This window comes from Rhodnius prolixus, unplaced genomic scaffold (assembly GCF_049639745.1).
Source record: "Rhodnius prolixus isolate KJV_2025 unplaced genomic scaffold, Rpr scaffold_1, whole genome shotgun sequence".
Taxonomy (NCBI): domain Eukaryota; kingdom Metazoa; phylum Arthropoda; class Insecta; order Hemiptera; family Reduviidae; genus Rhodnius; species Rhodnius prolixus.
In genome coordinates this window covers 46328646-46341623 of record NW_027411581.1, presented here as the reverse complement: position 1 = coordinate 46341623, position 12978 = coordinate 46328646, and the positions used below count along the sequence as shown (strand labels likewise).

The following is a 12978-nucleotide window of genomic DNA, read 5'->3' as shown; positions in this document are numbered from 1 at the left end:
GTTAGTAGCATCTCTTGGTAGAACACACACCAAGTTTCAGTCAGATCGGTCTATTTCTTTGTGTTTGGCATTCGTTTGAATCGAGGAAGTCAAGTGATTTTCAAAAAATGGACGAAAAAGAATTTCGTGTGTTGATTAAACACTACTTTATGAAAGGCAAAACGCCTCAGGAGACTAAAGAGAAGCTTGATAAACATTATGGTGACTCTGCACCTTCGATTAGAACAGTTTATAAGTGGTTTCAAAATTTTCGGAGTGGCCATATGGGCACAAGTGACGCTGAACGTTCTGGACGCCCTGTTGAGATCACTACTCCAGAAATCATTGATAAAATCCATGATATGGTGATGGATGACAGAAGAGTGAAAGTGCGTGAGATTGCTAGTGCTATGGGCATCTCGAATGAACGGGTACATAATATTTTGCATCAACATTTGGACATGACAAAGCTATCCGCAAGATGGGTGCCGCGATTGCTCACGCTTGACCAAAAACGAAATCGTGTGAAGTGTTGCAAGGACGGTTTGCAGCTGTTCCAGAAGAATCCGCAGGACTTTAAGCGTCGTTTCGTCACCGTGGGTGAAACATGGATACATCACTACACTCCTGAGACCAAAGAACAATCTAAACAAAGAGTTACCAAGGGGGGAATCTGCGCCAAAAAAGGCGAAGACCGTTCCTTCGGCCGGAAAGATTATGGCGACTGTCTTTTGGGATTCGCAAGGAATAATCCTCATCGACTATCTGGAAAAGGGTAAAACTATTACAGGTGCATATTATTCATCGTTATTGGACCGTTTGAAAACCGAGCTGCAAGAAAAACGCCCACGATTGGCCCACAAAAAAGTCCTTTTCCATCACGACAACGCACCAGCTCACACCTCAGCAGTTGTGGTCGCAAAATTAATGGAAATAGGGTTCCAACTCGTTTCACATCCCCCCTATTCTCCAGACTTGGCTCCCTCGGACTACTATTTGTTCCCCACTATGAAGAAATGGCTGGCGGGAAAAAGATTTTATTCAAACGAGGAGGTGATTTGCAGAAACGAATGGCTATTTTTCAGACTTGGACAAATCCTATTATTCGGAAAGGATCAACAAACTAGAGCAGCGTTGGACGAAGTGTATAAGCCTAAAAGGAGACTATGTTGAAAAATAAAAAAGGTTTACCCAAAAAAATTAAGTAGTTTTTATTTTTGCACGGACTTTTCAAACGACCCTCGTAAAGTTGTAAGAATAGAATTCACTGCCTCGAAGATAGAATTTGAGATAGTTTTTGCTTATTTCTTTCACTGTGTGAGGCGTGGTGGATCAGATTTCATCATTGTTTTTGAGGGCAGAAATATCTGCGTGTAATTCAGGTTGGGTACGTCCAAGGAGCTCGTAAAAGCTAAAAAAACATTAGCTGTATCAAAACCCTTTGCATATGCGTAAGGTTCGTTATTATTCGTCATAACTGTTTTATATTTAGTAAACTCTTTTATAAATTGGATGGGTTAAATTATGAGCTAATGAGTGTCAAAATTTATAGATGTAAATTCTGTTTTTTGACAGGCTCATGGAGAAAAAAACTACAAAGATTGTTACATACAAGCGCGGATTGCGCTTCATTTTTTGAAGAATATAATCATTGTAACACATTAACGCTGACAGTAGCATTGCTACAATTGTTTTGCTGGTTTTACGTCCGCTTTAAGCGTGCGTAAAATTATTTTTAATCTTGTGCATATTTTGATTACTATTTGATAATTAACATTTATTAAAATACCTCTTCTGGAAATAAATTAGCTAATCTAAGATGTTTTATTTATGTTTTTCAAAGTTAAGGGTTTATTTATTACTTATTTCTTTCTCTTAGATTTATTGTTATTCAATTTCTATTTCGCCTTTCTGATTACTTATTTTTCACCTTACTTGGTTCTTTTTTTTAATTACATTTTTTGTATTATAATTTTATTGCATGTATAATTCTTTTATCACTCTTTATTTACCTGAGACACTGATTTTTCATGCCGTAAATTACTTGCATTTTTTCTTTTCTTCATTTTTATTGTGCTTAACATTTGAGTTTACTGTGTTACAGTACAAAATCTGAGGTGAAACAGTTGGGACCTGGTCAAATCCAGCCAAGAGGATATCAGCAAAAACTAGGTAAGTATTTTTTCATTCATGTTTGAACTTTACTGGAAAACCATTTATAAAATTTCAATTTTAAATGTTTAATTACAGTGATCTGAGACATAATTTTATTTTTTGCTCAGGAGTTTTCACATGCAACAAGACGAATCAATTGGAAATAAGAATCATTAACTTAATAATACTAATCATACATTTTATTCTAGGCGGACAAGTTGATATAAAACTAAGTCTGTTGATGACAAAAGGTCAACTCGAAGTCGAGGTAATCTGTGCAAGAGGCATTAAAGGGGAGCCACCAGGTATATTCTAATAATAAGTAGTGAGCATTTATTAAGACTTAATTAAGAATTATTTTTTTATTCTGTGAAGAAAATCTGAAAAACTTATCTTTTGATAATACGTATAACAATATAGAATGTATGATCCTAAAAGCCTATACCCGAACCAGACACCTCTCGTATCTTGTATTTTTAGTTCAGAGCAGCAATTTTCTTCTGTCTTTTTCACCCAACTAAACTCCTTCATATTGAGAATCGAAAATGTTATTTTTAAAACCGAATACAAATCTTAATTACTTAATTAATTTATTTTGCTTATTGTGTTTTTTTATTTTGCAGATACATATGTTAAAACATATCTTCGTGAAGGGGAAAGGTGGTTGCAGAAGAGAAAGACTCGTGTGGTGAGAAGAAGCAATGAGCCCCAATTTCGTCAGACTTTACGTTATGCAGCTTGTGACATAACTGGACGTACTCTGGTAGTAATGTTATGGGAACGCCAAGGAGGGTTTGAACATAACGCCGGACTTGGTGGTGCTGAACTTGCTTTAGAAAATCTTGTCCTTACTCAAATCACCGTGGGCTGGTACCCACTATTTCCAATGCATACTCTTGCATCAGACTCCAACGATTCACCATAATTATATAAATATATACTTATATGTATGATATTTAGATTAAATTTTGTCTTGTATAAGTATAATACAAGATACATGATTGTGATGTGCGTACGAGATAGTGTGGGTTCTTAGAGAAGCGTGACTGAATAAGTTAATGAACTTTTTTTAGTAGTTTTTCAGAAGACAACCACTAAGAGAAATGTTTTATCTTAAATTTTATTTGATACAATTTTAAATTACTTCATCGATACTACCTCTTCTGCTTTCAGTTCATGGAACTACTAAATCCAATTGTTTTGAGGAAACTCAATGACCTGTGGGCGCTTAGATTGTTTCCCTCACTTCTCTTTCAGCGCTAGTCATACAATTAAAGAATGTAGTTTAAAATTGTTATTAGTTAATTTTAGTAGTACCCAATACCAAAATTAAAAATAATAATTTATACTGATTTGACTTCGTAAGAAAATTAAACCATTTTTTGTTATTTCATAAATTAAATTCATAAATTTAAATCTTTAATTATGTTGTTTAAATCTGTACTTTTTTTTTACCAGAATTTGTAAAATGATATTTTATTAGGATAAATCTAATCGAATCTTTTGGAAACGGGACCGTTATTTGACATATTCTCTCCTGGAACAATCTATTGAACCCTCTATAATTGATTTTTCTAGATTTGTTTTTTCGTATAGATAAGTTTCATACGGAAATTCTGATATGAATAGAAATGGACGAGCCATTATCCTGAAAGTTCCAAAACCTATAAATAAATCTTGTTCTATCTTAACTTATTGACACAATCGTATCATAGTAAAAATCAGTATTCAATAGAAGTTTTTGACAGTTATTTCATTATTAATCTGCTCTCGCCTAGATGCTCTTGTATTGTAACATTATAATTTTATTTTATTAAATTTTTGCTATTTTTTGAATTTCCAAATGATTTTAACTCTTAATTAGGGGGAAAAAAACACTTAAGGAAAAATCTGGGTTTATTCACAGTACAGCAGATCCAATTACTTTTTGAAGTCCACAATCGATTTTAAACCGTTTTACAATGAAATATCAAAGCAGCATTCCTATGAATGTGTTTTTTCCGCTTCCTCGGAACAAGAAACTGAAAAATGACAATTGGCCACTGAAGTAACGCAGATGGACTCTTTCCTTAAAATTTCAGAATTTTAATAGTGTTGCAACTGCAGTCCCATAAACATTCACATTAAGTTCAATTTAAAAAAAAAGAAGATCTTTGAACGAAAAAAGAACATGAAATTAAAAAAAAAATATATAAACTGTACTTGATTGTGATTTGAGCGCCCCAGGCATTGACAACCATGTTAAAGAACCATATTCTTCACTTCTTCTTAGCACTGCTTGAGTTTTGTTAACCTTTAATTATGAAAGCCATTAACTTTTAGAATCCATTTTATCTTTGAGGTGAAAGTAGACTCATTCCGTTGTAATTACTCTTATTGATTTCTAGTTTCAATTTAGAATAATTAATGTCTCACAGGTAACATTTAAGTGGTTAAGTAGTTGTTCATGAAAAACATTTTTTCTTATTGTTTGGAAATTCATAGTGAGATCCTAGGTGTCATAACTTCTCTTGCACAAGTACATTCCAAAAAAAAAAAATACATATATTGTTATTAATTATTATTAAAAGTAACTTCTAACTAAAAGAAAATTATATATTATAAATAAAAGACAAAAAAAATCGACGATATTCTAAATTTAAATAAATGTTCTTGTTTTTCTTAATTTTTGTTTTACTGTTTAAGATATAAAAATCTGGAATATCTTCATCGTGTGCTGTGGTTTTAGGCAGTAAATGAAAATCGAAATGTATTTATTAAAAAAAAGCAAAAGTTAACCTATGATCGATGTTAAGATAATAAGTTGTAAATAGCTTTCCTTATATAATTTCTTTAAGAAAATTTGAAAATGATTTATCAACATATTGTTAGAACAAAAAAATGATTCCAAATTTTGAATGATCATGATAAATATTAATATGAAAATTAAGCTTTTAGTTTCATGATTATTTATTATAATTTTCTCTTTTTGGTTTATGTTAACTTTCTTTCATTAGCGAATGATGAACAATAAGTAAGATAGGAAAATCCCAATGAATGTCAAAATTATGCCACTATTTTTAAATAGATTTTTCATAACCCTCGAAATATGAAACTAAAATTAAAAAATAATCAAACAAACATTTCATCAGAGAATTTGCTTACAGTTATACCCTACAAAAATAGTAAACTTTTATCTAAGTATATAATTTTTTTACAGCCTAAAAAAGAAAAGAAAAGAAATCTTTGAGGGACAGCTTAATAACCACTTTGTTGAAGTAGTGTACATTTGGATTTAATTTTATAAGTACGTACTATAATGTGCAGTTTCTATTAATGCTGTGGCCCATCGGAATTTTATTGCGGAGGTTCGATGGCTAGAGACGACTGGACATTTGAAATCCTGTACTTGAGCGTACACGATTCTAATATTACTGAAAATGAAAGATATTTGTCTTGGCCTGCGCAGAGGGTTTATGAAAATTAGTTCTCTCCATATTCTGTCCAACTTAAAGAAATAAAAATAAAGGCCTAAGCTTTTTTTGTGGGCTCAACTCTTCGATTATCAAACTAACTCTTCATAGAATGATTTTTAGAACCACGCATTTAAAATGAGTTGATGGGTAGCTAAGTGCCAAAGGAAAAACCTTGCCTTTGGTGGGAGCTTAAGGTTTGCTCTGGTTGATCGCGCTTTACGCTCAAAGAAGTGGAGAACGTGAATGATATTGGTTCCCAATGGCAGAACTAACATTATCGAATTGGGAACGTCAGCATAAAGCCACGAACCCCATGAATACTCCTACTTTCGTTTAGTAAGCCTTGGCCTGCTCGGTTTATTTTCTATTCATTTTCTAATCTCATTCAGCAGTGATCGACTTTTTTCTAATTAATAATGAGCGATGGGATAATTCTAAGAGAATAAAGAACTAGGCCTCCAATATTCCCACATTTATCACCTTATTTAACGGTGTTTAAAGTTTGATATTTAAAGTTTAGTTTATCTTTTCAAAGTTTTCAATTTGGCCACTTTGTTATTTTCGTATAGAAGTATACTCAGACCAGAAGTTCTGTAGCAAATATTTATATATACATAGACGAAGTCGTAAGAAAAGAAAATTTAAGAGTTTAACATCAATGGGAATATAATAATTACTAGGAATGATGCTATCTGCTCTATCATTAGAACTTGATTTCTTCACTGTTTTAATCAAAATTAATTATCAAGTTATACATTTGATTAAGTTGTTGGTTAGAAAGTAAGCTAATTTAGTTTTTTTATATATATATAAAAAATAAAATCCCGCAAAGATTGAAGAAAAATAATTGCTTTGAGAATATTTTGGCGACCTATAAGAAAGTAATAAGTTACCCTGATAGTTTGATAATCTTTCATCTGTGCATTACTGCAGCATTTAAAATGAGAGTTATTTAACCTTCTTTCTTTTTTTTTAATTTTTTTATGAGCTTAAAATTCAGCAATGTTATAGTTGGTTGGCTTACAAGTTGGGAGACTTCTAAGAAATTTTAGTTTCCTCCGTGTAAATATAGATTGGTAACAATTGCCGAGTGATATTCTAAGAATAAAAGAGAAAAAATAATATAAGATAAAAAAGAAAAATATATCTATATATCTAAGTTGAAATTTTAAGAGATTTATGAAAAAAAAGAGAAAGGTTTTGAATATGTAAAAAATAGATTATGTTGAAAACCATATCTATAATATGAAAAATAAAAATAATTATTCATAATCATATATGAAATCGAGACAAATCAGTGTTGTGATAAACTGAATAATTCATGTATTTACTTCTGATGTAGTTTAGATTAAATTTCATCTAATTTTTTGGATGTATGAGTGTGTACTGCATGTGTCGGTGGGTATGTGTTTACTAAGCTAATACTATAATACTTAGTATCTAAATAAGTTTAATTGATATAAATTAAAGTAAATAAAAAAAAAACTCCGTTGCAGTGATTCAGGTTACCTTTGTAGCAATATAGTTACTTTTTTCTATTAAGCACTACCAAGATGATAAAAATTCAATTTGAAGTTTGTTTCATTGAGTTCAATTTTCCTAAGTTTTTTGTTTGCATTCTGAAGTTTTGATGACAGAACTTTTAGAACCATTTGGCAGAAACATTATTAAACGTGCTAATGGAATTCTCTTATTTTCATCAAGCAACCGTCAGTAATTAAATGTGGTTAATTAAATACTTCTTTGCCAATGTGATCTTTTGTACCGTTTCCTGTTTAATGTGTCCACTTGATTTTGTTATTTCCTTATTTTCTTAAACCTATTAGGGACAATTAGTTTTTTATACCTGCGCTCCTAAATTCATGGATCAAGATTCATTTTGGAAGAAAATGACCTCGAACCATTTGCTTGTATTGCAAAGGTTGATTTTTTAAAAAAAAAAATCTTCATAAAACTTGTATTATTTTAAATTGTTTCCAAAGATGGCTTCCAAAATGTCGCAGTAACTGGTTTGTACACATATTTTTTTTATAGGAAGTGGTGTAGGAACAACCTCAGGTCATCAGTGCACAACTTTTTAACAATTATGTAATTACAATGTTTTCTTTTCTTTTTTCCAATTAACAAATTCTTTCAAAAGCTTTTTTCATGCAGGGAGGAAAAAGTTTAATTTCAAATTTGTGTCCACATACTGAAATATTATTTAATTTTATTACTTAACAAACAAACAAACAAAATGCAACCTGATCACTATTAAAAAAATAAAAATAAACTAAAAAATAATAGCATAATATTGTCTTAGCGCGCTACAATAATTACTCTGTTAAACAAAAAATAAATCTAAATGAAGAAAAATGAAGATTTGAGCACAACAATTCGGGTTTTGGTATACTTCTTTTTATGAATGAGAAAGTAATAATTATGTAAAAGAGCTTCTACAGGAACACCAAGTAACTCATAATATTGAAATTTTATCCTTTTAATTGGTTAATTTAAATAAATAATACATAATAAGTCAAACACCAAAAAAGTAAATCAAAATCCGATTTGTTTTCGACAAATTCGAAAAAAAAAGATAATTAAATTACTTTAAATAACAAAATATAATAGCGTCTAAGTGAACTGGACAATCTTCTAACTAATGAATGCAGTTCCACTTTAATTAATTGTTTCCTTAAAAGTAATATATCTTAATAGAAAAAAGCAAAACAAACAATCTACCCTTGCATGACCTTCTTTAATCCGAAAACCACAAATGTGTGTTCTTCTGGTAAAATTCTTGAATGTGTGCGTCTGAGTCGATTGATTCCTGGATTGGTTAGTCTATCAAATTAAAAAATATAATATTTAAAAAATAATAACTTTTATAAAAAAAAGGAAAGAATATATTTGTTTTGATGGCTCAACATATTGCCAGACAATTATATATGTAGGAGAAAGATCAGATTTGTATTTTGTAATTCTACCTTTAAAAAATAAAATAAAATAAAAACTATAAATGTAAAAAATGGGCAAGTTTCTTTTCTAAAATAAATATAAGTTTAATGTTTAATTGAGGCAGAACTGTCAATTTATTAATGTAGTGTACTCTTGATCATACTCAGAGTCGCATTTGAACAAATCATTTCTTCAGTAATTATTTTTGCTTAGATAAACATTGCCTTTTACTTATTCTAATATTTCTCAAATCTTATTTCTAGTTAACTCATCTAAACAACTCATCGATCCACTTCAAGCTTAGGTCTATCTATCTTTGATGACATCTCCGGAGATTTGGGTCACCAACTTTTGCAACCTTCTCCTGATTATCCTGATGTGGTACTAATTTGGTTCTCCGCCTTTTTGATTAATTAAATAAGTGAGAAGATTAGTCCTACAAGAAACTCGAAGTCTTTGGCTTCTATTAACCCCAAGAAGATAAACCTGCAGTTAAACAGCTTTCCCGATCATTGTAAAGTGTGCTCTTTGTATTTCTTTTTCTAAGTGAAAATCCTCTACCATTGGAAGGCCTACAATTGCAGACAATAATCCTAACGGCCTCAAATATAAACAATTAATCAAAGTGATTATAGTAGCTGCTTAGATCCTTAAAATCGTTTCTCAACTGTCGTTACAATACGGAGTAACTCTATAATAGAAAGCTTTATCAGAACGCAAAATAGATAGATTTTCATAAAAATTAAAATAGAATAATACATACTTATCCTCTATCAAAAAAAATGAACTTTTTTAAAAAGAAAGAATGAATGAAGATGAAAAAAAGCCGTGTCCACAGATTGCTCTCAATGCTCTGCATTGACTTTATTATTTTTGTAATATACTTTAAATTCCTTATTACAATTTTTATTTTTTATTAATAAAGGTTTAAAGGATTAATTAAGATTATATTAATTAAATTGGCCAGAGACACACAAATTGATTATTTGGAACAAGTAGCTTTACTGCTAGTATCTAACACTTACTGAAGAAGTCTGGCCGCAAGAAGTATGAAAGACCTACGATCTGCTCATCGTCCTATTATTGATTCCATTTTGCATTCCATCTTGATTCGTTGAAATCAATCACAGTACAACTCCGCTCACGATCAAATATCTTTGTACCGACTTTAAGTGGCCAATGTTCAGAGCATTGACGATAATACAGATCTTTAATTAGTTTCCTTGCACACCTCCAAGCATCATATTTGTTTTCCTTGTTTACTAATCTATTTTGGTTTCTCCTTTGTTTACTATCAAAGAAAAACCATACTTTCAGCGAAAAATCCAGGAAAGTGTAGTATATTCTTTCCTTATTGCCATGACTTTTACTGTGTCATAAAACAGCTGCTCGAAATTAGGGGCCTTCTTTCTTGAGATCATTTTCAGTTTTTTAATACGTGTCTCAATCTTTTCTCTGCATATCCGGAAGGATGTGAAAAACTTCTTTTCTTACCTAAGTTAACTTGCTTAGGGAGTAGTGCCAAATCCACTGCGACCTAAAAGATCTACAGTGATTTCCTTGTATTTTAGTGTTTGTTATAAAATATTGGTTGTAAGAAAATCCCGCATAAGCAACTAAGTAAACTCATGTAAGTGTCTGCGATGGAGAGCTGGAGATAGCTTATGATTTCGCTAAACCCAAGAAGTTACTCTATCAACTTCCTCCAGGCCGTCATGTGTTCCTGTTAATGTTGGCTAGAAGAACATTCTGTGCTAATACTTACTCGTAGGGTTTTCAAAATCCAACTAGTTCACTACTCCCAAGTGGTTTTTCTTCAGTGTTGTGATATTGTTCTTAGGGTAAGTATTGTTTATAATGATAAATTTATTTACGCCCAGGGGCAAAAAAAATCCCTGAGTCACTGAATAAGTCAGATTAAAATTTCGACCGAGAAAAAACAATGTTTTTCCACAGATGTTCTTTTCCATCTTCTCTTGAGTTCATTGTGATGCCAAAGATAACCAATCACTGGTAGATACTAACAGTCTATTATGTGAACATGCTGACTGTGTCTGGACCACCCTCGACCGTGATAGTATTAGACCTTTAATTTGTGTCTACAGGTTTTTAAAGGCTAACAATGTGTTTCAGTTACGGTTAAAACTTGCAGATAAATTCTAGCCTTTTCAGAGTGATTACAGTTTTTGTAACAATTTATTGAATACAAGGAAGTGCCACAGTTAAGACTTTCATATATGTAGTTGCCATGTTTCAGCATTAGTCATCTTTTTAGCTTAACGATAAATGTTAACCAAGTTAAGCTGTCTCCAACTGTTCTTGTTATGCATTCCCTTTTCTAGTAAGATAGCAATTGGTAACTAATCCAACATTCTTGAATTTATTTACGAATTTTTTGTTAATAATTATCAGGAAATCATTGTATACTTCCGTCCAATATTGGGTATTTTATTTTGAACTAGAGTGAAATTTTTAATTAATTCTATTTCAATTACTTTCTAAATATTTGATATTTTCTGTAGTTCAGAAATATTTTCTAAATTTTGTATCACAAAAGACTATTATTATTATTATTATTATTATTATTATTATTATTATTATTATTATTATTATTATTTAATTGTTAAAACTAGTATATAAATGTTTATGGTTTGTGCAAATTGAAGGACAAGAGATATCCTTCTTTAGTAAGACTTTCTGAGCTTCTATTGTGCAATTTTATGTGCGAAGTTTCGAATTTCTTAATTAAACAGATTCATTAATTTATACTGAAACGAATATAAAATAGTGTGTTGATATTTAGAAATTCAGCTATCTACACTGAAGAACATTAAAAAAAACTTATTAACCTTTTGATAAAGTAGGAATTCTTAGTTTTATTGTAAAGAGGAAAAAACATATTTAAAAAAACAAATTTTCTGAAACTTGCCCATTGAAATATAAAAATAAATACAAAAATAAAATTAGATAGTTAAACCTTTACGCCCTAAAACTGGGCACAATTATGTTACGGCCTACTATTTACTCGTTTACCTTTACACTGTAAAAATAAAGTTATTAAATATATATATAAAAATATATAAATGTAATAATAATTATTAATATATAAGTAAAATTAACTGTAACAAATAAAAAAGAATCTTTATATAAAATACGCATGAAAAACTATAAAATAATTATAAAAAATAAATATGCATATTTCTGTAACCACAAATTTGCGAATATTTTAAATTTTACTATCCACAAGAAAATGTTTATTTTACTTATTGGACTGTTATGTTGACAAACAAAGAAAATTTCATATTTATTTCTTCTATTAAATATATAAATAAATGTCTATTTTGTTTTAATGTCATCAAAATTTTTGTAAAATCAATAATTTTTGCCCATTTTAAATTTGATTGTTAAATTTCATTTTTCTACAATCAAAGTCAAAGTCAAAATCAACTGCCTCGGTTTGGCCCTTCTATATTTTTGATATTCTAAGCCTTCAGTGTGATTATTCTAGCCATAAGATACACACCTATGATCCTTTGCTAAGAAATTGAGGTATCTTTCGCAGTACAATACTGATCTTTCTTTTTCTTCGGTGGAAAGTCAATCAAACACTGTAGAAATCTCTTCTAACAATATGAGGTGGAGGAAAACTAAATCAAAACCACTCAAATTGCTGTAGATTTTCTCTTGTTCGGAGCTTCCCACAGCTCACTGTCCTCAAAGTGTTTGTAATGGAGACCGGCAATGTGCTAAAAAATCCCCAGCTTGGCTTGTAGTTATAGTTTACAAGCATGACTCATCACTCTTTAATTAGTCTCACTTAGATGCCATTTTTTTGGGAGAAATTTCGTAGTTTGTCTTTAGGCACTTATAATGAATCTTGTCCTCCATTTTTCTATGTTCAGGGCTGCAATCTTTAAAAGTTTGTCCAATTTCAGTTAGGTTTCTGGATTCTTTCTGCGAGCCATTCATCTACCATATGCCAAGCCTCTTTACTCTTTTGGTTTGGAACAATTGCTCCAACAAGAAGGCACCCTGCTTTCTGACATAGTTCCCAATAGCATCTGAAAGAGTTGCATCATGCCATCAAAATGAGTTATCACTGCCACTTTTTTTAAAAGTCATGGAGCTTATCTCTAAGTTTTGTTTATTCCATCAGTTGCCAGGCATTTCTTATCTGGCCCAAATGTTCAGGAAAATCTCTTAATGCATACTACCAAATTTAAAGGTTTCAGAGTTACCATTTTCTTCATGATGGCATTTTTAATCTCTTCTTCATCGGGAGATTCTAGCTATTTTCTGGCAGGATAAATAGTGTTTGTTTAACTCTTCATTCAAAAGGTTTCAAAACTCTGTTCGTTAAGATCTTATTCCTTGAGTTTTTAATGGAGTTCCTACCAAATTATAGGGATTAAAAGGTGTATTGTGCTGGAGATTTTTGGTAGAATGCCTTACT

The 12978-nt window shown here is 30.8% G+C and overlaps 1 protein-coding gene across 8 annotated transcripts in view; it reads left to right on the top strand.

Moving 5' to 3' along the window:
* Positions 1-11411, top strand: part of Fife (regulating synaptic membrane exocytosis protein fife) — a 261312-nt gene extending 249901 nt beyond the window's left edge. For 7 of the 8 annotated variants that reach the window (XM_074141668.1, XM_074141641.1, XM_074141627.1 and 4 more), the window contains 3 exons: positions 2084-2151; positions 2343-2438; positions 2757-11411. In XM_074141668.1, the coding sequence (XP_073997769.1) occupies positions 2084-2151; positions 2343-2438; positions 2757-3058 (466 nt within the window). In that variant the 3' untranslated portion in view covers positions 3059-11411. Of the gene's footprint in view, positions 1-2083; positions 2152-2342; positions 2439-2756 lie in introns of those variants that run through there. The other variant, XR_012462484.1, reaches the window with a different exon arrangement.
* The last annotated feature ends 1567 nt before the right edge of the window (positions 11412-12978 follow it).